The sequence below is a fragment of the Fundulus heteroclitus genome, chromosome 8 (assembly GCF_011125445.2).
Source record: "Fundulus heteroclitus isolate FHET01 chromosome 8, MU-UCD_Fhet_4.1, whole genome shotgun sequence".
In the NCBI taxonomy this organism is placed as follows: domain Eukaryota; kingdom Metazoa; phylum Chordata; class Actinopteri; order Cyprinodontiformes; family Fundulidae; genus Fundulus; species Fundulus heteroclitus.
This window is the reverse complement of record NC_046368.1, coordinates 17,776,883-17,803,290: the sequence shown is the minus strand read 5'-3', so window position 1 is coordinate 17,803,290 and position 26,408 is coordinate 17,776,883. Positions and strand designations below refer to the sequence as shown.

The 26,408-nt window shown below is 38.8% G+C and overlaps 1 protein-coding gene across 4 annotated transcripts; it reads right to left on the bottom strand.

Moving 5' to 3' along the window:
• Positions 1-9,546: 9,546 nt before the first annotated feature.
• Positions 9,547-20,740, bottom strand: lhx3 (LIM homeobox 3). Of its 4 annotated transcripts, none has more exons than XM_036140222.1 (6): positions 20,177-20,740; positions 15,670-15,823; positions 15,343-15,545; positions 13,270-13,421; positions 12,145-12,316; positions 9,547-10,909 (listed from the first exon to the last, which is right to left on the bottom strand). In XM_036140222.1, exons 1-6 carry the CDS (start codon positions 20,244-20,246, stop codon positions 10,476-10,478), a joined length of 1,185 nt encoding a protein of 394 aa, XP_035996115.1. In that variant the 5' UTR covers positions 20,247-20,740; the 3' UTR covers positions 9,547-10,475. The 4 variants fall into 4 exon arrangements, with proteins under 4 accessions (XP_035996115.1, XP_012724400.2, XP_021175349.2 ...); XM_012868946.3 differs by having other exon boundaries at positions 15,670-15,841; positions 20,177-20,739; XM_021319674.2 differs by lacking the exon at positions 20,177-20,740 and adding an exon at positions 17,710-18,453 and having other exon boundaries at positions 15,343-15,542; positions 15,670-15,841.
• Positions 20,741-26,408: the final 5,668 nt, after the last annotated feature.

Here is a 26,408-nt window from a genome sequence, read left to right as displayed (position 1 = left end):
ACCTGCAGCAAACAGCTCCAAAAAATAATAACAGTAATAATTAATAAATAAATAAATAAATAAACATTCAATATAGATGATATTAAGTTGGTTTGCTTTTCCCAAACCGATTGCCTGTTTTTACAGCTGGAGAGAAACTCTAGAGGGAAATGAGCCCTCAATTAGATATAGAGACAGAAAGCATGAATAATGAAATAAAATTTTTTATAAAGCTCTTCTGGGAACTATTTCAAAAAGCAGACTGTGGCACATATTTTTGCTTTAAAAGTATCAATAACTTTGCATTTGACACAAAAAAGACTGATGTAAAAAAATGTATAAAAATGTTGTCTCTCGACTTGCAAAATGTATTTTACTGTTGTTTTTGAATAAAAAAAAAAACACATTTAAAATACAATTTGTATTGTTATGGACTCTGTCTGAATGTAGGAGTTTTTAATTTTTTTTCATCTAAATATTTTATTGCATAACCATATTAAATTAAGAAAAAAAAATAGCCAGATAAGGTTAAAAAAAGACGTAATAAAAAAAAAAAAAATCTAATGAAGAATCAAATGTGTCTCTTCGGGTCCATGCTAACAATTATTATTTTTTGGTCAAAAGAAGTAGTATTTTGGCACTCTTTATCATGTTGTAGGATTAGAAACCAGCTATTTAGAGAAAACATTACTTAACTAGTACTACTCAGCATCAGTTGTCTGGTTCCACCAACAAGTGTTTTGGTTTTGTGACATTTTTGAATTCAATATTTCTCTGAGCTAGATATACCTATAAATGCTTTTCTATTCATAAAAAAAACACTAACAAGACCCTATCAAGACTTGTCCTCCTTGTTTCTTTCCCCTCTCTTCTCCAACAAAAGCTTCCCTTCAGCTCGACACTTGAAAAGCTGCCTTCAATGAGAGCAATTACAGTGAGTGATTTATCGCCTCCTTCGGCTAAAGATCACAGGAGACCCTGCAACAGGAGGGCCCTCTTTGATAACAACATGCATGCGGGGAGCTGCTTTGCTCTTGTGCCGTATGGACCCAGGTTGTGGATGCAGGAATGTTTTTCCTCCAACATCCCACTCCTCTCCCTGCGTTTGCTGCGCCGTTGACAGTTGAGCAATGGCTGCAGCGATAATTGAAAAGTGTGGTGGCTGGCTGCCGGTGCAGAGACCATCTGTGAGTCTGAGTGGTTTGGCGAGTGCGTTGCGTTCGTGGGCGGGGGAGGTCGAAGGTTATGTGAGAGCCAGACAGCCTTCCCCGGGGAGCTGTTAACACCTCATAGATGCCAAAAAGCCCCAAGACGACCCTTTGCTTGGCCAAAGTTGCTAATGAGACGGAGGGTGATTATCCCAGTGTGAGGCAAATATGAACATGTGTTTATATGTTATCCCGGCGGTAGGTGGTAAGTGGGTAAAGGCAGCAGCAATGCCATTGTTTAAAATTAAATATTAAAAACAAAAACCAAATGTCTTATGTGATCACTGAGCACCTTTCAGACTTTGATTGTCATAGAAACAATAATGAGATTAAATATGATTTACCACTGAGCAGAGCAAGCCCAAAGCATAAGCAACCTAAGCAGCAGCTTTGGCTCCCCAAACCAAACAGCATGACCTGTCGTAGAGGTCGCGCTTACACATGTCCTTTTTTTTTTGTATGAGGGATTGTTCAGTGGAGATAACGTAAAATAAAACTTAACATTGAGAGTTAAGACCTACAATCATTTCTTTTTGACTTCTGAGAAACCGATATGCTCCTGGTAAATGTACGTCACGTACGTTAGAAGTGCCGTTTTCAGTTCTCTCTGCTAGTGCCACGTATTTATTTTACAACAATACTTTTAAGTAAGTATTGTTTGGTTGGAAACAAATTCCCTGCCTGAATTCAGTTCATTCCAGCTTTTGTCAGGCTTTGCATTTTCAATTAGGTTGGCAAATTCTGGTTTTGAATAAATTCTGAATTAATCTAAAGTAATCTCAACATAAATTATCATTTTAGTCTCCTGGTAAGTAGCCAGCTTAATTTTTTTTAATGTTATGAGAAAAAGTGATTTCTAAACATTAAAAAACGCAGTTTTTTATAAATCCAATGCAGTTTTACCTCCACTGCAGACGCTAAGGCTAAGGAAAAATCCTGTGAACTAAACATGTGACAGCCTGGAAGAAAAGGCAACAAATGATTTACTGATTGAAGCACTTAAACAATTAAAAACAGTTCCATTTGAAGCTTGGCACTCTAAATCTCGTGCTTTATGCCAACAAGTGTCGCACTCAGTAAAGAAAATTGGACAGTTTGAAAGTATTTTGGGTGTCCCTTAGAATAGAAGTTTTGTACAAAAACATGCACTGATTGATCTATTTAGTTACATTATAGAAGCAAAACCCCAAACATGCACTCTCTGCTTAAGAGTAGAGCTAACATTTCTGAATAAGACCCGAATTGTCATTGTAGATGCCCAAATTGGATGATTTATAACATCACTGCGAATGGAAACACACATTACTCATGAAATCAATTAGTGTTGAGATGCAGCCTCACATCTGGTCCACTGAAAGCAAATTAAATCTGCACAAAATTAATAAATACTTGCTTTTTTTTTTTTAAATAAGCTACATTTTATTATTAGCAGTAAAGTACTTATTTGTATACAAATTAAGTGAACATATAATTTTATCATTCTGCAGGTTTCACGAGACAATCATAAAGTTCAGCTAGAATCTATAATATTACACAAATGGAGCTGCTGCTGCGTTAACGGACAAGCCACGGGAAAATCAGTACGTCTCATACTCCGTGGTTAATGACCGTGGAGTATCAAGTCCTTCAATGTTTTCATTAAGAATGACAAACACCCGGGCGCCGGCGGTGTAAGGAAGAGCTGAGTGATACATTAGCCAATACGTTTCTAATATGAATGTTGCTGAATGCATTTCAGTCAGCCATTGCAGACAGATTACTGAGCATTGCATTCCTGTCCGAGGACGAAATGAAGAAATAATTATGCAGCTTGCGGGAAGTAATGGGAAGGTGGAGCTGTGATGGATTTGATTAAAGTTGTCAGTGAAAACAGGCGCTAATGACCGTGTTGATTAGTTAGATTGCTCTAATGCGGCTGCAGGTGCCATTAATCTGCTTCAAACAAATAAAATAAAATAAAAAATACTCCTGTGCTCGCCCGTGCTGTGCTTGCCCTCTGTCTTTGCACAATGGCCATCTTTTTCAATTATGCTTAGCATTCGCACGTGGATTTTAAAGATGATGCTTTTTCATTAAAAGTGTACAAAGTGGACTTTCTTAGAGATAAAAAAAATTCAAACAAACAAACAAAAAACAACAGCAACTCTGCGGGTTTTTTACGAGCATCACCTTCCACATTTCCATTGTTTGGACAACACAAGTATTCTCACTCAGGATGTTATTCAATTAACGCCTCCCCTTGACTGATTGAATCCTGCACCACAGATAATCCACTGCAGTCCTCCTCCTCTCGTCGGCCCCCCTCCTTCAGGGATTCCAAAATTGAAAAAAAAAAAAAAGTGCGCTCCCTCTTCCATGCATACGTTTGCACGGACCGGAATGCCCCAAAACACACAAGCTAAGCAGTCCCCTCCCCAGCCTCCTTTGCTGCTCCATTAGGTCTGAATTGTAGCTGTGATGTGTAGGACCCATGGGAGGTGTTATTGTCAGAGCTGATTTACTCAGCACCAGCTGACATGACGCTGGAGAGTGTGGACGTGTGTGTGTGTGTGTAGGTGTGTGTGGATGCGTGTGTGTGTGTGTGAGCCCTCTGTTTGAGAGACAGCAGGCATCCTGCCAGTCTTAGACTCTTTTACAGAAAGGAGAGTTAAAAGCAACAGTTTACCAGTTGCTGCTGGGCCCAAGGCAACCTCAGCTGCCTCAGCTTTCAGCAGGGCTTTTAATTTACATGTCTGCTCTCTGAAAAATGTCCTTGGATATTTGTGCTTTCATTTAAATATGTTTAATACCCTCCTTCTTGATGTATATTTTGAAATGTCTTCTTCTTGTTGTGCCTTTTTATTTTTATTTTCATATATACAGTCCAAGAGCAAGTTGTGTTTGAGAAAAAAAAAAAAACATGCTTTTCACAAAATATGCTGAAATCTGAAGAGCAAAAGCTTGAGGACAAACACTCAGTGAGAAGCAAAGAGATTAATAAATGAAGGCAGTTGATAACGTTAGCTCTTATTGTTAAGCTGCTGATTCTGTGGTATTATGGGCATGGGGTTGGTGCCTAGATGAAGAGGAGAACGGTGCAGAAGTGTAGTCCCGCAAAAACCTACATTATGCTTGATTTTTGGCCTGTGTGGGGAAGATTGATCAAATGTGATTTATGCGCAATGCAGAGAACATCCTTGGGTCTTTCTTGGTCGTCACATGTAACTTGTAATTTTTAATATTTCAGGGTCCACGATATGTTGGGGACAAGGCTTTCCCTGATTCTATGTTTCCTTTAAGATATATATATATATATATATATATATATATATATATATATATATGTATATATTTTTTTTGGCAGAATCACAGCCTTAAATTCAGTTTCGTATAGGATGTCACCAGTGTACAGTAATCCCAACCCCTTCAAACGGTGTTAATGGACAACTGTTTGGACTGCTTCTTATTAAAACGAGGAAATGAGAACGACAAGAGAGAATGTGGTAAAAACGTAATGATTAACCTTTGGAAACACGCATTAGGGCAAAGCGGTGACCCCCTTGATTGCGCTGACCCTGAAAGTATTTGAGTATACAGTATTTACCAATCCTTCCTCAGTGCATTTATTCTCAGCCTCATTACGAATGGTTTCTGTACAACAAAGCTGTTAACAACCAGGAGCATGGACCCTGCAGCTTCTTTCAGCAACACGTATTCCTATAAATAGAAATCAGGAGATCATCATATACTGCAATTCAGTCTCCAGCATTTTCTACCTAGGGCACATTATTTAAGATGAATAAGTAAATATGTTTAAAATATGATATTTTATGCAATCAAATAATGTTTTAGTTATCCTGACATACATAAATAAAATGTTTTGTTTTTCTTATTATTGTTTTAATTTTTAGTTATTATTGTTGTGGTTTTTCTCACTTTTAATCCAAATACCAGTGCATGGCAATAAAGAGTTTAAAGTTTTCAAACACGAGCAACATTTTTTTTTCATGTCTGACTTAAAAATAACAAACATGTTCTTGTTTTAAATAAGATGTTTTTTTCAATAAATCATTTAAAGTTGTATTTTTCTCACTAAATTGAAGTCATTTGACCTTTGCTCTCATTTGAATTCACTTCCCCGAAAATCTCTGGTACCAGACTTTTCTTCGATTTTTATCCGGCCAAATGAAATTGTACTGAACAAACTACGTTAGCTTTCCCTTCGATTCCTCCATTTTTTCTCACACCAGCTTCCCACCGCTGACACAATAAGTAGGATTGAGTCAGTTAACCAACCATGTCCAACTCATCTAACAAATTGCATACCTAACCTAATCTAATTCTTTTCCCCAGAAAATTGTGGATTTTAAAGTCAATCTAAAAGATTGGGTCAAGATAATCCTTTTCTGTTGTGGTTGAGTTGACTCTGTCCTTAAATGAAGATCTCACGGCTACTGTGTGTTTCGGGGCTTTTCATTTGACAACATCGTTTATTTGGTTGATACATTTAGAAAACAAAGATTTTAACCATCAAGAAAACTCAGACATTGAAACAAAGTGCTTCATGTCCATAGCAAATTCTTTTTTCTAATCTCAATTAAAACCTGCCTCCACACTTACCAAAGTGGTTGGTACAGAAGATTAATGACCCCTCACTCTCACCTCCTTCCAGTTTTGATCAAAGCCCGTCGGGCTCAGGTTACACACCTGTTGCTTCTGGCAAGGCAACAACGATACCTGCTATTATCCCTCCTCAGCTGGAAGGAGTCTATTGAATATCCTTTTCTTGTTGCGGTAACCTGAGGAGGAAGTTTGAGGTTGCACTCCAAAACAAAGGACACAAGGACGGCTGGATCTTGCTTTTGTAAATATGTTGCGTTTCATGGATGACAAGTTTGTGCAATTTTTACTATATGCACTACAAAATGTCCAGGTACAAATTAGTATTATTTTTTTTTAAAATACTGTTGTAAAATCCTAAAAATCTGGTCACAATTGAAAGGATTTTGTCAACAGTTTGCCCATCTTGTACGGATATGGCGTCAATTGAAACATTGTGACGTGTGGCAAAGCAGAAGGCTAGGATGCCATTTTAAATTTGATTAAAGACGTAAGGTGCCACCAAGTAACCGACCTGTACACCAACAACTAGATTCCCAGGAAAGACATTTTAGTTCAACAAAAATACGCCCCCACCCAAAAAATAAAAATTAAAAAATAAAATAAAAAATTTGGTAAATGACCTTTACTTGTATAGTGCTATATAAAGTCCTGAAAACACAGATATGCTTTACACTACATTCAGTCATTCACACCTTGACGGTGGTAAGCTTAATTGTAGCCACAGCTGCCCTGGGACAGAAGAAAGAAATCTTTTTTTGTCATTGCAATTGCAAATATCAACAAAATTTGTCTTCTGCATTTAACCCATCCCTTAGGGAGCAGTGGGCAGCTATTAAAGCTTCCCAGGGAGCAATCTGGGGCTGAGGGTCTTGCTCAGGGAGCCACAGTGGCAGTCTGTGGGGATCGAGCCGGGTACTTACAACCTCCTCAGAGTGCCAACACTCCCCATGAGGGACTCTCCACTCCTCCCCTGCTCTGACCCCTACGGTAGGCAAAGCGTTGTGTTCTTGTGCAAAACACATGCCACTGAGACGGTCGTAACAGTGGAAGTTTAAAAAAATCTTTTTAATAATGTCAGACTGAAACACAGAATACATAAAAAAATCCATGGCCCCAAATCTGAAAAAAAAAGATAGTTTGGGACATTTGCACATTTTGAACATGCAGCTGACCTTATTGGCAAGTTAATATGTTCAAGACCTCTCTCTTCACCTGTAACTAAAACATCACTTTCTCTGCTACATTTATATAGAGGCCATTCCTATTCTGAGTTAATGGGAATCTTTGGCTCCATGGTGTTCCAGTTCACGGCAGCGGGTAAGATCAGCAGTTTTACTTCCTCATCTGGATGAAATAAGTATATAATATTGTTCCTTGTGTTTGTCGTGTTTTAAAATGCATACTTTTTCTTTTAATGACGCCCCCACCGTTTGTTCTGTGCCACAGGCAATAAAACCGTCATCTGGCGGTTCTACTTTGAAGAGTACAAGTTAAGGTTAGGTCTTACCCACATGGTTTGCCACAACGCCATAATCCAGTTTTGATGTTGGTCAGCCGACCACCAATGTCTGCATTTTATTGTGTTGAAAACTAGCATATATCTGCCACCCCTGATGTAAAAAAATATAGCATATTATTGAACTGCCTAAAAAATGCCTTGATAAGAGTGATCCATAATCCAGCTGGACATTGTTGGTTTCTCTGCAAGAAAGCTAAACTATATAAAACTACAGGAACTGGGTCCCTCTTTTTTTTTTTTTTTTTTTTTTTTTTTTTACCAAAAATGCAATCATTGAGCAAATAACTCTTCAAAACAACAGGGAACATGACAAAACCAGTAAAACACACAAAAAGAACAAATTCATCACACGCAAACCACTTTAGGATTAAAACAGTCTGTGAGTTGCTGGGCTCTCTGCGGATAACAGCCATTGTTGTGTGTACAGTCTGTGTCTCTTGTCATTTTGTGTAATTCCAGATTGGTTGGTAACAGAGGCCAAGACTTAAGGATCATACGACACTGGCCTTTTTCTATAGTGGACTTTTACCATCGTAATATATCTCAGATCTCCAAAAAAAAAAAAAGTATAACAATTTCTTCAGGCTGCCATCCTGTTTGTATTTGTTATTGACAGAATTCTGTGAAGGTAGGAGGGGGTACCATTGCCCTTCTTGAGTAAAAGCTTTACTGAGGAGGGAGCAATTAAAGGATTTCTAGTTAATAAAACTAATATATAGCTGTGTATCAATAAAAGTAGTGTTCACTTACAATTGATATAAGATCCCCCCCCCCCCCGCATTATTTTTATTCTACAAGAAAAGCATTGGTGGTACCCTGTTCTACCTCATTCTTGTGTGTAAACAATTTAATGTTTCTCAATAAATGTCTACTGTTATCGTAGATCACTTCTTTAAACAAAACTTTTAAGATTTGACCCACTAATCAGATGCTAATGGAGTTCTCTTTTGCAAGTGGGTAAATGCTGGTATCACTCTTGGAGGGGGTCAAACTTCCCACGATTACTAACTACTTACCTCCAAGGTGTGCTCTATTAATCATAATCAAAGATCAGGTCTGTAAAATCCCTGATAATCAATTTGTTGGTGAAATAAAGTCAATGAAGAAAGAAGCAATATAGCAATGAGAAAACATATTTGAGGTTCTATCATGCTTTGTTGTGTCTTTACTGTGAGTGCTACTGGAGACACTAATGGCGTCAAAGCACAGCAGAGATCAGAAAAACAATTATTTTAAGACAAAATGTTTTGCATTTGATTTATTGGTGTTTCTTGTTTTGATCACTTTTTTACTTGCTGTAGTGTTTCATTAACGCTGTCTAAATGCTTTTGGGGTCGAGATTTCCTGTTTAAGTTCAGTTTGATTTCAGTTTGGCCTTAAAAATACTTCTTATAAAATATATTCAAAAAATAAAAACAGCAAATTTCCTTGTTTTTATAACACATTCAAGTTTTTTCCTCTCTATTAAAAAGTTTAACAACACATGGAACTCATTACCTATGTAAGAAATAATCTATCTATCTATCTATCTATCTATCTATCTATCTATCTATCTATCTATCTATCTATCTATCTATCTATCTATCTATCTATCTATCTATCTATCTATCTATCTATCTATCTATCTATCTATATGTGTATGTATGCATATATATTTGTATGTATGGGCATGTGCATATGCATATATATATATATATATATATATATATATATATATATATATATATATATATATATATATATATGTATATATACAGAATGAACCCTGACTATACATAAAAAGGAAATGAATAAATAAACATGCAAACACATACCCCTTTAGTAGCACTGGCCACTCAAGTAAACACAGTGATGCAGAAATTTACTGTTTAATCTATTTAATTGAACCCGACTTTGAATAACTAAACAAATGAGGTAATTCACGAGGGGTACTCGATCCCTTCTTGGATAATGGATTGGAGATTCCTTTCCCATCAGGGCATTTGGGCAAACAGGGCCCAGTAATCTCTGAATTGATGAGTTGAATGCATCAAATTTCTCCACTAAAGAGTTGTTGAACCCCTGATACAGTGCTGGTAGAAAGCCAGATACTCAATTTGCAGACATAGGCACAACTGCAGGCTTTCTCTGGTTTCACTGAGCAGTGGTGAACTGTGGATGCTTAAAGATAAACAGGACACCCCCTACTTGGTGAGACATTCGGTTTTACAGGACAACAGCAAAGAACTAAACTCCACGTTCAGTAAGGTGAGAAATTTATTAAAGTCCTGCTGTTTATTTATGAATCAAAGTCATTACCGTCGGGAATAAATAATACATAAAACATTTTTCACATAAACAAACATATACATCAAAGCCCCACCGATCTCAGTCTCTACAGTTCATCTTTGAGGTGGTTTCCAGTACAAAGAAACAAACAAGACACATCTGAGAGCACACAAATGCATAGAAGTGATTGGACCTCTAGGTACCATTTTGAGATGACATCCACATTTTTATTTTATTTTTTTTGCCTAAATCCCTGTTCACGAATGTACAAAGTCCTCATGCCTGGCTTCTTTTTTTCCATGTCCATGAACGGGGTTGTATAAAAATATAGTCTCTACATTGATAAACCATATGTATATATATATATATATTTATTTATTTATTTAGATATAGACATTTGGCAACAACCAGACATTTAAAGATGCTATGCATTGAACTGGATCTTTCACCTGATCATGCTGAAGTTAAATAAGAGAAGTGGGATGATATCTGAGCAAAAGAAGAAGAAAAAAAAACAAACAAAAACAAACAACGACCATAAAACACGTTTAATATCTAAACCTTGTCTAGTAAGATCTATTTAGCTTTAAAACAGCTCAGTGTGTTATCTAAAAAGTATCGATTTCGTCACAGATCGGTGATTTGCAAACAGTCTGACGACAGATAAGACCCAAGGCTTTAAATGAAGGACAACTTTTTTTTTCCTTTTCTCCTTCGTAATAAATTACTCTGGCAAATGTTACTGAGATCCCCCCCTCCCAGCCCCCCCACAGTTGCTCTGCCACTTTACACAAACGTCGCCCTGCATCCTGCATTTCTTCAATCCAGCAGAACACACAAAACATAAGCCAACGAAAAAAAAAAAAAAAAAAAAAGAGTCAAGCTTATTGGTGACAAACTCAAAACTGGCCGTGGTCCACATCGTCTAGCCACGACGCGGGACTTGCAGGAAAATCCGGGTACCCGCCGCTGCTGCCAGTGGAGAGGTCCGAGCTGGGGCCGTTGGCTGCCCCCATGGAAACCCTCACCGAGGGGTTGATGCCCGGCCCGCCGCTCTGGGTCATGATGGAAAGGCCTGAATCGGGGTAAACGAGGCTGGTGATGAGAGGCTGGTGCCTCGGCAGGGCGTGCAGGGACCCTGGCGACTGGGGGAGACCGTAGGGGCTGCTGGACCGGATGTCGTGGAACTGGTCCTGCGAGGGAAGCGAGCCGTGGTCCAGAGGGAAGGCGCCGTGGTTGTTGCCAGCTTGGCGTCCCCCCACGGCCGGAGAGGACTCACTCAGGCTGCTGTAGATGCTGTTGGTGTGGCCGAGCTCTGACATGGGAGGTTCATCTGAGCAAAGAGATTGAACAAAGAAGTGTTTGGGAGGTGGATTTTACCGCGTTTTAAGTTACTTTCCTCAATGACTACCATCAGCTTCTTCTTCCTCTCTATGTCTCTACTACACTGTAGTGTAGGCAAACTCGTTTCTTTTACTCAGTTAACCTCATCAATTTAGTTCAATCACAGCGTTAACTACATCTGTACAAATGAGTGTAAAGTCAATAAATACGCTTGCAAACATTAGGCACACCCAAACATAAACTCATTAATTTTTTTTCTTGTAAATTCACAACAAGATGGTAAAATATTTGACTACTGTAGCAACGATTTTTACATGTTTCTGTACGGCTAAAGTAGACCTATTACCGATTCCCTACATTTGGCTATCATTAATTATTTACCAAGCGCAAGACTCCCATGCGACTATCTTCTCTAACTGGCATATAATATTTCCAAGCACGGAACGGAAAAAAATGGAGATTTTGAAGGGGACACAGTAAACAAAATTACCGTGTAAGGTCATTCATCACATGATAGATGAATATATGCATTGTTATGTATAAAGTGAAGATTTGGCATATATACTTTGTTTTATTTAAAATGCATAATGGTTAAAGTTTGCTAGCTAAAATATTTATCAGAGGTATTTAATATTTATAATTTCAATCTGCCTGTAATTCTGACTTCTGCATGTTCTTTTTTTGTCCAAAAACGTGTTGAATGTATTTTTCTTCTTATATGTGCTGTTTAAAAACTTCTCTGTATCCCAGCAACATAACAGCATGTTTAAACTGGCTTTGAGACACATTCATATTTTACTGACAAGGTTTTGAACATTGAAACAAACGGTACTGCAAGGTCCTTCAATGTTTATAGTTACTATTTCATTTATAACTCTTTTTTTAACCCACTTTAGACCACAAACACAAATCTGGATGTCTGTGAATCGTAACCGGGGCTGCAAACTATTTTAAATTATCTTTCATCTTTAATACAGATTTCTAAATGTAAGGTAAAAAGGTAAGGTAAAAGTGTTACTTTTTTCAGTCATAAAACAGCAGATATATTATCATTTTATAGAAAAAAAAGAACAGACTTGAATATTGAAAGTATGTATTGATATGTTGCATCACTGGCAGTACTACAAAACTTGAATGTAAAGGAGGGAGGAGCATTTTTTTGTCAAATCTGCTGCTTTGTTTCCATGGCAAGCTGACGTGTCTGCACCTTCTCTTTACATTTACCTGTGAAAGACACCTCCGCGTCGCTATCCATGCCCTCCTCCTGGATGCTGTCTTTGTCGGACTTGGAGCTTCCCCGTGACCTCTTCATGTTGCGGAAGTACTGGCCCCACCTTTGCCGTCCAGCATCCTTCTTCAGGCGTTTTTCTTTCGCTCGTCTGTTCTGAAACCAGACCTGGACGGGGGAAGTGAACCAGATGACAGTCACATAAAAGGTTAGGCTCGTTCATCCACAAACCTCAGCTGGATTTTTATCTAAGTTAACTAACAAAAAGCATAATTGTATATTTAGAAATATGACTTGGTTTTCAGGTTATTAGGTAAAAAAATACAAATCAATTAGAGTGCATCCATTGTCAATTTACTTAATTTTGCAATAAAAACCCTTTGATCTGGAGTTCCTCACTGTTTATCCTCTTTTCATTTTTTTTCAATAATAAGGTGAAACTGATGTTTTAAGGACTTGTCTGGGCATCACTTCACTCTTTTAGGTTTCCCCTAACTCAGATTTATGAGACGTTCAGTTCCCTTCAAAACGTCTCCAACTTGGCTCACCTGTGAGAGCAGACAGATCAGCCTCCAGATTCCTCATATTATTAAAACATGTTTTCTGCATCTTTGATCTGAACTCAGCTGTGCTCGCACTGTGAGGTGCAGATTTAAACGGCCTCCTCAAGCTTGCACTTAGGAGGGATCCATTTAGGTGACTTGCACACAAAGCGTGCAACTCAACGCTCTTCTTAATGATATTCCACCCTGTGTGAACCCTCTTCACCCCGTCGCTCTTACTGAATAATGAGGGGCATTTTAGTGGCTTCTGTCGCCAGTTTTGTCCTTGCAAATAAAACAATATATACGACTAAAACCTACAGCAACTGGCGCGAGGCTCCTCAGTAGCGGGCAATATGCGAGGGGCCCTCTCAGAATCGTTAATGACACTGCACTTAAACAACGCCGACTTTCATGCCAACTTCATTTTACTACAGCGGGCCATAAATCCCCCCCTCATAGGTTTATGCGCTCACTTGTTCGTACAGTGTGCCTGTTACAGATCAGCCGCAATTGTCTCTTGATAATGAAGCCACGACACTAATGGAGTAGCTCTTAATGGAGAATAATGTACTGTACCTGGACCACTCGCATGTCCAGGCCGGTCTCGGATGATAGCTGCTCCCGGACGTGGCGGGCTGGTTTTGGGGAGTTGTTGTAGGCGTTCTTCAGCGTCTCCAGTTGTTTAGCAGTGATGGTGGTGCGGGGCCTTTTTGCAGTGGAGTCTGCTTCTGTAAGAAAGACAGGCAACGTTGCAGTGACCCTTTCTTTCATGATTTCTGGCCGCAGGTTGAAATGAGTGGAAATAAATGTAATAACGAACAAGAGGAAAAAAAGAACCAAGGTACAAAGTAAAGCATTTGCCAATGTTGTATGAGTTTAGATTTTTAGTGTTTAATCAATTTGCTGTCATAGTAACGCAGAAACCGGCATTAAAGGTGATACTACAAATTCTACATAAGCACCCTAAATGTGAAGCATACATATATATATATATATATATATATATATATATATATATATATATATATATATATATATATATATATATATATATATATATATGAAAGCAAATATTCACAAATGCAGCAAAGTGCCTAGGAAAATATGAAAAATACAACTTTGAATAAAAAAAAAAGATTAAATGGCCTGTGTATGAACTCCAATCTTGCAATGCATACGTTGCTTCTTGTTTGACTATCTGTTAGGAAGCAGGCAAAGTGCAAAAACCATCATCTTAAGTGAGTTATTGCACCATGTCATTAGTAAAATAAACATGTGTATTTTTGGAAGAGAAAAAAAAAAAACTTGTGTTAACTCCCAGCATAAATCAGCAAGGTAAATTACCAACAAACAGATGGAGAGATAAAACCCTGACCATGCTCAGCATCCCCAGGCATGGGATGAGCCTGTTGGGATTCACAAATGTGTGAGCTACGGCAGGCCACTGAAATGAAAAAAAAAAGGGGGGGATCCACTGATTGTAAACCTGCTCCATCTCTTGTCATGTTGAATGCAGCATTGGTCAGAGCCAGTCCCAGGTTATGACATGTTCACAATTAACCACCGGAAAGAAAAGCTCGTCCGTACGCTACTGGTGTCTGATTACAGAGTGCATGAATTGTTTTTTTCTAGTTGCAGTAATAATGCAGCAGTACGTGTAAAATTAACTTTAAATTGGGACTCTGTTGATAAAACTTCAAAACTATGAAGGTTTTTCTTAGCTGGTGCATTTGTTAACTTCTCCTGTGAATGCATCTTTTCTTAGGGGCATTCAGGCCAGTATTTGTCCCTTAGCAGTTGTCAAGTCCCGGCCCATAAACCCTTAAAACTATAGTTTAACATTTGGAAATGTTCTTGGTGCTACATTTTTGTTAAACCTGATTTGTGTCTATCAATAATTAGAACAATGTCTGAGCCATCACAATGTGTATTGTGACTGTTGAGGAGACACATTTATTGTGGAAAAAAAAGAGCGTTGTCGTTCTGAAGCTTTTTGTGGACACTGTTTTTTAAATCACCTCCAAATGTTTTTTTCCCCCTGATTAATCTGCAAACAGTTTGAAGCTGAATAAAATGTTTTGACAACTAAGACATAAGCAAAAGGAAAGATTCAGTTAGCTTGAAAGTAAGGCTCTATTAACATAACTTTCAAACTACAAAACTGTTCTTCAACTGTGTTCAGCTGGTGTATTTGGAAACATGCTCTGTATAAATCCGGTTTATCCAGGCCCCCAGGAAATCAGGGGGCCCCAAACGGTTGCAAAGTCTGCTTGTAAGTTGGACCAGCCTTGCAAAAAATGCATGAGCTAACATTTTCCCCAACACAGATCATCCAGGCTATACTTTCCACCCCCTCACGATCTCGTTTGGAGTAACAAGAGTTCTTGGAAGTTAATCCTTACGTTGCTGAGCGCAGGTGTACAAACCCGCCCTTTTCTGGACCTCTTCCTGCTTAATCTCGATTGCTTGGTGATAAAATGATGCAATTAATGCTGATGGATCACTCTGCGACAGATGACCTCACCCTCGTAGAAAACACACAACAGCAGCTCCACGTACATAGTTTACCAAGCACGCAGCAGAATATGTCGACAGTACAACATGCACACAATTGCGCATCCATGGCACTTCCAGAATCGCTCGGCTCACCTCTCTGCTTCGCGGTCTCATAGTCGCCCTTGCAGACCAGCCTGCTGTCCTCCATCAGGTAGTATTCGTCACCTGTGGCAAGCTGCCTCTTGCACACGATGCAGGCAAAACAGTGCAAATGGTAGACGAAGTCCTGCGCTCTCCTCACTACCTGGGTGGGCGGGATCCCCTGCTGGCAGGCCGCGCATTTGGTGCCGAATCTCCTTTTGGAGATGAGAGGCTTGACGTTAATAAATAATAATAATAATAATAATAATAATAATAATAATAATAATAATAATAATAATAATAATAATAATAATAATAATTTGTGAAAGGGGAACTCACTTAAAGAAATCGTCTTTGCAGTAGACGTTGTCGCCCCTGCTGAAGCACTTGTCCGCCAGCTGCGCCTGACAGTCGCTGCATTTCAGGCACTTGCTGTGCCAGTGGCGGTCCAGCACCTTCAGGATAAAACGGTCCACAATGTGCTGGTTGCAGCCTGCGCACACGGGGATTTCTGTCAGAGACGAGGCAAGACGGGAATCACAGGATGTCAGATGAAAACGGCAGGATATGTCACGCATGCTCATGAAATCAAAGTTAGTAATAATTGAAAAAGAAAAGTCCGTTTTATAGATGTAATTTCTTTATGAAACTCTCCCATGGAGGATATATGCTCTATGGTTAAAGTAACAATCAACAACAGAAAAAAGGAAAGAAAAATCAGGCTACGTCTGGGCTGAACACGTGTCATAGCCTTTCACGGTGAAACGTGACTTTTTTTTTTAAAGCATACCCACACCCTATGTCTATTAAGGATTTTGTCGCACAGTGTAAGTCCAGTTAAAATCGTATAACTTGTGGGTTCATGTGCGGACATTAGACTCACAATTAAATAAGAAATAAACAAATAAAATATAAATATATATCTTGAAGCTGTCCTAACGAGTTTTTGTTGTGTTTCGTGATTAAGCAAATTTTATTTGATTATTGGTCAGGCTTAGCTATTTTCGAGGATTTTCCTTTTTTTGTCCCCTAAGGAAAAAAAATGCAAAATTACAATATTTCAGTTTACACTTCCGATGATCTCTTAGTTGTTGTTTTGGTGTGAAATTGGAATTATTCAGCTAGAATTTACCACACAAATTAGGGTGATATCAACTCATGTATTTTAATAATAATAATAATAATAATAATAATAATAATAATAATAATAATAATAATAATAATAATAATAATAATAATAATAATAATAATAATAATGTAAAGTTAAAGGACTACATAGTTTCATAACTTAAATGTATTTAAAAACATTTTAATGTGACTAAAAATGTAATATGAACATTTTCACAGTTAAACAAAACTCCTGTTTATAATTACTGCCTTTAGGAATAAGTCATTTTCTAAGGTTCGGTTTTGCGTAAGTGCGCAAACAAGAAATAGACAACCACCCAGTTGTTTTACAAATCCACACCAAACCAGCTGGAGTCAAAAGACGTTAAATGCCAGGCAATGTGTTGTTCGGCCTTTATTTTTTATTATTATTATTATTATTTTTTTACTAATTAAAAGAAGCTCAAGCACTTCGTGCAGCCCCTGCAAGGAATCGCGCCGCTATTGTTATGCGGGAGGACAGCTCATGAAACATTGAGGAGCCATTTCTTCTTGCAACAGCAGCAGCAGCATTAGCAGCGGCAGCAAGCCGCTTCAAAAACAGGTGTATCCAGGTCATCAATAATTCAGCGCAGCTCAGTAAAACTAGAAAGCTGCAGGCCTGTGGTCTCACTGCTCACACCTGTACCGGAGACCCAAGCTTTACTTCACCCTGGCAACACCCAAAAAAGGACACTGAACCAATAAAATTAAATGTGTTTTTTTTTAATCTAATGCTTCCGTCTTAAACTGTTTAGAACTGTCGGAAGAATGATTGTTGCAATCATCAACATCGTTTTCGTTCAGATAAATTGTGCATTTGTCACTTACTTGTGAGATTAAGCATATACAGTAATATAGCTACACTTATTGCGCAAAAATAAATCCGTAAAACCACCCAGATTCAAACTGTGAGCACACAGGATTCGTCCATCTGAACAATCGTTCACTGAGATCAAAGGTTAAAAGTTGATCCTATAAATTTGCTACCCCGGTGTGCGAAAATAGCACGTACCCTCTACCATGTAAGCTTTATAACTGGTCCTCCAGGAAATAAGTTCTTACACTGAAAGTCTGTGCAGCATGAAAAATGTACACAACAGATTGATAATCTTCCTAAAACTCATCTCGCCGGCCTTATTTCAGCAGTGTACCAGATGAAGTCATACTTTACGCACAGACCATAAAGAGTATTAGAAGGAATAAGGTGCAGTAAATGCGCCTTGTCTTTACCTTTCCGTAACTCTTCACTGTGCGACAGCAGAGCCAGGAGCATCTCCGTGTTACTTGCCTCTTTCGGACAATTGCGCTCACCATGCCCTTCCATGGCTCATGATTTACGCCTACATTAAAGTAAGCCTGACTCGTGCACACGCACGACCTCAGCAAAGAGTCCCGGAGCGATCACACCTAAGCGCGCCGGGGCGCAGCGCAGTTCGCTTTTTTATGCTTCGCTGTCTTTGAGTCTTTGCGGGATTACGCCGCCTGCGCCGTTTCCTGGGCGACAGGCTGATAGATCCACATCAGCCAGCGAGTACCTCACCCGGAAGAGGAACGGCCAGGAGGCGAGGGGGAGAAGAAGCCAATGAAGTTTCAGCTCCCAGAAAGGCGTTAAAGCGACGCTGCCGACCGCCTCATCGAAGAGAACAGAATGGACCAGTTTTTCTTTCTTACTTTTACATTTCCTTTTGATTCATTTGCGTAACAAATAAGTGTATCAATGACAATCTATTTATCTTCAACTTGTAGAGGATATACCTATCGGGTTACTTTAATTAATTATCATCCATTACTACTGTGTGAAAGAAAGCGACTTCTAAGTTTTTACCAGATCCAGGGAAAGTAAAGAAAGAAGACTCATCCAGGCTTTTTTAAAAATAGCTTTTAGCAATAAACGAGTTACAAACAAGCAACAACTTGCCTTTTTACTTTAAAGGTGTTTCTTTCTGACACTAATAAAGAAAAAAAAATATAGCGGATAAAATGAACCGACGCATGCCAACAAAACCATTCAGACTATAAATGAAAAAAGGGGGAAAAAGTAACCAAGAGTTTAACAATTATTAATTATTCTAAAATTTTTTATGAGATAAAATAATAAAATCCCTATTCTTGTGAAAGTTTTTTTTAACACAAACTTGCTTGAACGCTTTAGTTTAGAAGGAATTATTGCAAATTTCCTACAGAGCTTGGTTTGTGTAAACGTTTAACATATTGTAAATAGTTTATTACTATTATTATTAACAACAATGATTTTGAAATGAAGGAGTATAGAATATATACATTAATATACCTTATCAGGCCCAGAAGGGATAGTAAAATTGGCACATGCATGGGTACAAACAGCCTTAAAATAAATAACTTATAATGGAATATAATAATAATAATAATAATAATAATAATAATAATAATAATAATAATAATAATAATAATAATAATAATAATAATAATAATAATAATAATAATAATAATAATAATAATAATCATGATCATCATCATCCCGGATTTGCCTACTTGCGCACGCAGGTGCACAGAGCATTCAGAGAAGTGTTTGTTTAGGGGGAGATTGGCTGTTCAATAACATGTTGATCGGGCCAGCACCCCAATGAATTTTATTGACACTGATCTTTGGCACAAAGGAGCGCCTTGGGAAATCACGGGTAGAGCCACAAACCGGCCGGGCCCGCTGATGAATCTAAAATCAATGCCCCATTTGCCTGCATTTCCGAAGTATATGAAAAGCGTTTTGGAGAAAGATGTAGGGTTCATGGGTGCCCTCAGTTACTTTTCAGCTTTGTGATAAGATATTTCTTATGTCATATTGATCGTTCACTATTGAAGGAGGGGGTGAGTCACCAGTAATGTGACAACAAAGCCATAAAATGGCCATCAGAGCAATGGAGCGTCAGTTAGGGAAAGTTGCGAGGATGATTAAATAATTCCGTTTTATTATTATTTAGGGTAATTCAACCCGATTAAAAAAGAGAAAATCTTTAAAGCTGCCCAAAAGTCAGGATATCTTCCCTTCTTTTCGTATTCCTTTATTTATTTTGTCCAAAAACAAAAGCGTGACAGGTCGAATAACCAGCGTCAAACTAACAACACTGATGAGAAGACGCACGGAGGCACAAATAATGTAGATCTTTCCCCTTTCGTCTCTGCAGACCTCAGGTGTCCCACCTGTCAGACCAGAAACGGGACACCTGTTGAACATGCGGCGTGGCTGCTGTGCGGATGGCTTTTTGCGTCTGCTCGCTGTCTGTCGCTTACCCAGTCCTGCATGGGGCCGTCTGCGTTTAACCGCCACGTTTCTCCCTGCGCAGCCGTGGCGACTACAGGCCGCGGTGTGAAATGACAGCCGCGGCGCATGGCATCTGCTCGTTCCATTCCCCAACAATGAGTGCTCATTATGGATTCATAATGTCTACAGAGAAAAATATACACAGAACCACCTCTCCGCATTTTTAGGAGCTTCTCTATAACTGATCTGTTTTCAATCTTGGTCTCTGTGTACACAACGAACCGTAGTGCCCGTTGAAGTGTATGGCCCTGACGTGCATGCGTGATTTGCTGCATTATACACTTGTTCACACTCGCTTAAAGCCGCCAGAAGACCCTAATAAAAACAGGCAAGCTCATATAACCCTTGTTTCTACTTAAGTCTAAAACTACTCAATGATAAAGTAGAGACGTGTCTTACCTTGACCCGAACTGTATCGGGAGAAATTTCCAGTATTTTGACAGCTTGACCCTGGGTGTTCAAGCAGCATTTTTGAAGAAGTGAAGAAAAGTCACGAATTTGTTATTTTTTGCTAATAGTAATAATAATAATTAAAAACAAAATCTAATCTGCTGTAGTGGATCGACAACCACGCTTTCTTTCCAATGTATCCTCTTGATATTGAGTTAAAGTTTGTTCACGTTTAGGCAGAATAAAATTAAAGTAAAAAAAAGAAAGAGAAGAACAAAAAAAAAGTTGGTCTTTTTTTTCCCCTTTCGCCGCCCAGAGCGAGATTTGTCGATATACATCAAGTAACTCGTTGATGCCCTGTTGCTAAACCCCGGATGATGGCTGGGTTGGCGTTGAAAAGTGTCTGACCATGAGGGACGTCAGCTGACCCGACTGTGAGCCTGCGCTTCTCCACTTCCAGTAAAAACCTCCGGTGGCCGGCTCTTCCTCTGTCCAAGGTGCTGAAGGGGAAGTTCCTCCAACCGGGCTGCGGGGGTGTGTGTGCTGCTCCATCACCCCCCGTAGCTATCTTTAAAGCTCGCTCGCATACAAAACACTCTGCTCTCTCTCTCTCTCTCTCTCTCTCTCTCTCTCTCTCTCTCTCTCTCTCTCTCTCTCTCTCTCTCTCTCTCTCTCTTCTCTCTCTTCATCTGTTTTGTTGCACGTGTCAGTCCTTCAGGATACACAATGCGGACGCTCGCTTGTGTGCCTTGCTTACGCTCTCTTTTGTTTGGTTTTAAAAAGGCCTACATGACTTTAACGATATGGGTGAATGGTGTGGACATGCAGTTGTCTTGGCCATAATGGCCTGACTAATAAACTGTAGCACTATCAAAACTCGTTAAAACATATTTAGGCATTATATTTTAGAAATAATTGTAATGTTTGTCTCATATCTTGAGCAGAATAAATTAGAGGTATTCTCTCAGAACTGGTAAGAGAAATTAGAATTTAAGCCATGCTTAAGACCTCCAAGCAAGCAGAGAGGCCCCAAGAAACCCATGAGTACTTTGCAGAGTTTATAATCTCAGAACTTGCTTTGATCTTGTTTATTTTTGCAGTCCAGTTTAGATCCAGGTTAAGTTGCTCCTATATCATTATATATCAGTATGTTGCCTTTTCCTCTCTTCTTACTCTCATTTCCCAAGAGAAAATCCAAGAAACTGTCCATTTTGCGTAGGTTCTTGAAAGCATAACTAATTCTCCCCAAGACTTCTGAATCTATATTGAAACATTTTACATTGGACCTGACTGCAAATGAGTAAGTCACAAACATCACACAATGTGCTTCCAGCACTTTATATTAAATAAATATGTACAAATTGAGTGACGTGATTGTCAGAAACCATTTAAGAAATGCATTGTTCCTTTACTAGTTATGGTAACTCTAAGACGTGTTGCATCAACTTTACAATACAAACAAACTTGAGGGTGTTTCTGTTTAAGTCATATATATAAATGTGCTCCCAAATCAAGTTTTGCTCAGGGTTCCATTCAACCTTGGACAGGCCCTGGCTACAGTAAACAAACACACGCTCACTCACAGGCGCCTAGTTGGCTGTGTGCCACGTTTCACTCATTTGCCAATTAGGATGGAAAGACTGCTTCTGATGTACAGCTTTGATTCAATTTTACTCGCCCAGCACCCCATCCCGCCAGTGGTGTAAGCCAATTATAGAAGTACTATGCTGTTCATTAGTCCACTCAAAGCAATTAGGGCACCAGTCCTACAAAACATGAAGAAACTTCACTCTCTGTCATCAGTGTTTCTTTTTTTTTTTACATGAATGGCACCCTTAGATAGCCCCCCCCCCTTTTCTCCCCCTCACTCCCCACATAAAACTGTGTTGCAAAATTACATAGCGTGAATATGATGCTTTACTCAATCTAAGGTGGTCCTAATAAAAACAATGACTTTGTCACTCCCAGCAACTGGAAATACAAAAAGGTGATTTGTTACTCATTTGAATTGTTTGCACCTTCCCCTTGGTCCCGCTGCCTTGGATGGTGAGCCATTTAACAAACCACCACTGTCTGCCATCATGTATTATATTGTTGCTGTGGAGCTCGCTGACACTTCCTCATGACATCTGCAAGGTAATTGTGTTTTTTCTTTAGAAAGAATGTGTGTTTTTTTCAAGAAATGCTAAAACCGAAATTAAACAAGTAAATTGGACATTTGCAGATTAACAATAATAATTAAAAAATATATATATATGTAAGGCGCACTGTTGGCTAATGGAAAAACAAAAGCCAGGGCAATTGGAGAAGCTTAAACTACATGCATGGAAAACAAGGGTGTTATGCTATTTTTCTTCCATTGAACAGGAAAGAAACACTTTCTACTTGCTTTTTGGTAGTGGGCATTCATATATGATAAAAACATAACCACATTGCTGAAGGGGAATTAATATAAATTAAGCTTTGTTCATTGTTTTATTATTCAAGCTCAAGTGTGCTTTAAATATTTGAGAACTTCTGCAGTTGACATGTGCTAATCACCATTATCGAGGTGCATGGCAGTATTAAACTCTTAAAGTTTCAAAACTGCCAACAAACCTTTTCATTAATTTAAAGTACTGTTAATGAAGTGCTAAAGCAGAGTTATCTCACTTGCATGGAGCATAGAGTAAGATATTGATTCCTCCTCTTTACCGTTTGCTGTGCACTGCCAACCAGCTGGCGGAAAAAAAGCTACTACACTTTCCCTTATTTACAAGAAAGATTAAATAGGGTTTTTGGAAATATTTCTGGTCGGGTAAAGCATGGGCAGCTTTGGTGTGTCAGCCTAAGGAGCACAACCAGTCACTCCTATGAAGGTAAGGATGTTATAAAACTACAACTGGGCCCGAGTCAGTTATTTAAACATGTCTTTTGTATTACATACTAAATACCAAACCTCAAAAAGGTATAACATCCCAGGCACTAACTATGTGATACCTACTTCTCAGTGTAGTAGGTGTTTATTCTCAGATTTTGTTTCTACTATGTATGTAAAAGAATACTAAGTAAATGTTACATGTAGCATTATTAAAAGTGTAATAAGCAATATGTTATACTATTTTTCAACAGTGGGAATGATTGCTGCTTTCATTTTAAATAAAAGAAACTGGATTCCATTATACATTTATTTTTGTGTAAATACCTTGGAACTGGTATTTTTACTCAAGGTTAAAATACTGCGGTGAAGTCATTGGCAGCATTGGCTGCTGCTTTTACACTGCAACTTTCCTTTCCCTCCAATTATTTTGTTTTATGGCACTGTTGACTTCATGGCAGCAAAATGATGACGATGAACCTCTCCATTAAAACCATACCAAAGCTCTGATCCTTTCTTGTTTTCATACACTGCAGAATTTTTGGAGCATCATCAAAAAAGATTGGCAAAGTGTTAACCCACCTGCGTCCCACTTGAAAACCCAGCTGTCGTGGGGCAATTAATGGCCCTCCATAAGGACTCTTCCTTTTGCACCTCTGAGAACTTGATTTTTGACCCTGATGAGCTGGATCAGTGGCCTCACAAGTGTTGTGCAGACAAGGATCACTTCAAAAGAACAAGCAGCGTGTTTTGAATTGAACCTTTCTTGTATATTTTTAAGAAGAGCCACTTGCCAGGATCAAAATGCGATTGTTTTTATAAATGCAAATATTTGTTAAAATTAGGTGGCTTTCTGAAGTAACGCACATATCAGAAATGGGAATATGTATATACATAAAGCTCATGTCTGAACTAATTTTGATCTAATATATTGCTTGCCATCTTAATTTTATACATTTGTGAATTCATATTTGGTTTTGCAATACTATTATTAAAATAAGTTAGGCTAAAAAGGCTTGACAGGAATAATGAACATAGATTAATTGTTTTAATTATTGGTAAAATATATAAAAAAAGAAATTGACTGTTCATGTCCTTGTTGGAATGCATTGGAAATGTGGATTTTTTCCCAAACAGGAAAATGATTAAACTGTGGCTGTAAAGACAAATAATTTTTACAATTATCTCAATGTTTGCCATTAAGCCTTGAAAATAAGACATTTCTAAAATATTTGTCTTCACATTGTTCTAAAAACAAATATTATTAGTACATAATTTACTATATATTAATTTTATATTTAGATGGTCTTTAAAACACAAGGTCTTACTTTAATGTGTATAAGCTCTCACATTTCCCTACATATACTTAACTGTGTACAAATACCTGATGTGCATGCATGCTGTTGCGTGTGTGTAACCGCTGAAAACCCAACCGGGATTCGGGGAGGAGGGGGGTTGCTGCGGGGGGTCCGTGCGGACCGATGCCACCCCTCTGACACCAGGCAGCCATTGTGCTTCTGTCACGATCAATCATGTCCTCCAAAGAGTGGCCTTGTCCGGGAGGGAGGGGACCAATCACACGCCTCATTACACAGGCTTGGTCACTCTTATGCAGAGTTCAGTCCCCAGACACCTCAGCCTGTTGCTGTTTTGGGGAGAAAAAAACAGGAGCACACATTTGTGTGAAAGGTAAAGAAAACTGATAGAAAATGGAATACTAGTTGCCAGCAATGCTACACTTTGCTTTGTGTTTGTTTTATTTTCATACAAATCACACAAAATAATTGTGAGGAGCTGTACATTTATTTGGCTGGATCAGTTATAGTAGAAGTGCAAGATGGCAAATAAAACTCAGTGCTCCAGCAGGGCTAAATTTGCGTGTTGTAAACACCCGGCTCTCTTTGTCGCCTGAGTAACCAACATCTAGTTTTCAAACACTAGCAAGCAACTCTCATTGTTTTGAAATGGCTCCATCTGGCAAGGTTTCACTGACCAGGCCAGCCGAGGCCCGCAGCACAGAGCAGCTGGCTAAACTGTCCAACCGCTTCTCTGCTTGGCCCTTGCACTAACCGATACTCTGCTGGCTTTGGCCCGCAAACATACACAGACACACACGCCCAACACCACACAAGGCTAACTGTCCACCAGCCTACCCATCTTGGGGGTCAGATGGCCAGAGCAGAGGGGAGGGGATAGTTGGGATGGGTGGTGTGGGGTGGGAAGGGTGAGACCATTGTACGCTTTTGTTCATCATATAAGACAACAGGAAAAAAAATGGGTCAAAGTGTTTTAGGTGTGGAGCAAAATATCTAAAAGGAACTTTGAACGATTGAAGAAAATAATTCCACCAAACCGTGATAAAAAAAAGTTCCTGCACTTTTAGATCACAGAGAATCCTTGCAAACTTTTCATCCACTCAACAGCTGGCCGTAAGCTGAATGGCGAATAAAGGTTTGAGTAGTTGCGCATGAGGTTGTCCTCTCCTCTAAAAAGGCTGCCACTTGTGTCCAGTGTTAACCCCTCTGAATATTGATATGCTAATGATGAACAACACAGGGAACAAAGCTGGACTGCTACCACTGGAGACCACTACAATGGATGCTCAGTGAGTCTTTGACACTTTTACCACCCAACTTGTGCCTTTAGCCGAATGCAAAGACAAAAAGGCGAACAACTGCCGATCGGTTTAGCCATTCACTTCCGATGACCGGTCTAGGGTCCAGGGTCCAGCCTTGTCAACCGGTGATCCACCTTTTTCCTGTATAAATGTCTTGTTGATGTTGATTGGCTGTCAGGTCTTTCCTGTTTGTAGATAGTAGGCTCTTGTCAAGCCACCTACAATGAAAAGGCTACATAAGAATTTAAAATAGCATATCAAATCACACAATAACTTAATTTGTCAAATTGTTTCAAGTAAGATCAGCTTTGAAACGTTGCTGCTTTTGTTAGGATCCATTTCATCAGCTCAAGGAGGTGAACTTTGCTTCTCTGAAATTCAGCCATGGTGCTCTTCCACAAGAATTTATGAAGCAAAGGCTGTACGTCAAGTGGATTTAAACAATTCCAGTACTTATCCAAAGCAGCTTCCAGAGCCATATACTAACATGTTTATCAATTTGGAACAGTAAATGGATCATGTAGGTATCAATTTACCATGTTTATTGGCTAAAACTACCAAATATCACAAGTCTGATGTGTTCAAGTTAGTTCCAGGCTGAAATTAAGTTTAAATAGCCATTTTATTTGCTGCCTTGTGAGAATTTCTTAACCAAATTTAACTGATTTCTTTCATACCACCTACCACCCATTTTTCATGCATACCTCAGTTTTAGAGTTAAGCCCAAAATGACTGCAATCATTAATCAGCTAATTGATCCAAATTAA

Excerpts from the sequence above, each read along its gene's own strand:
- lhx3 (XM_012868945.3), bottom strand. The coding sequence starts at position 17,803 with ATGGAAGGGCATGGTGAGCGCAATTGTCCGAAAGAGGCAAGTAACACG. Across the intron at positions 15,546-15,669 it reads TGCAAAGACGATTTCTTTAA|GAGATTCGGCACCAAATGCG; the intron begins GTGAGTTCCCCT and ends CATCTCCAAAAG. Across the intron at positions 12,317-13,269 it reads TGGACATGCGAGTGGTCCAG|GTCTGGTTTCAGAACAGACG; the intron begins GTACAGTACATT and ends TCCCCCGTCCAG.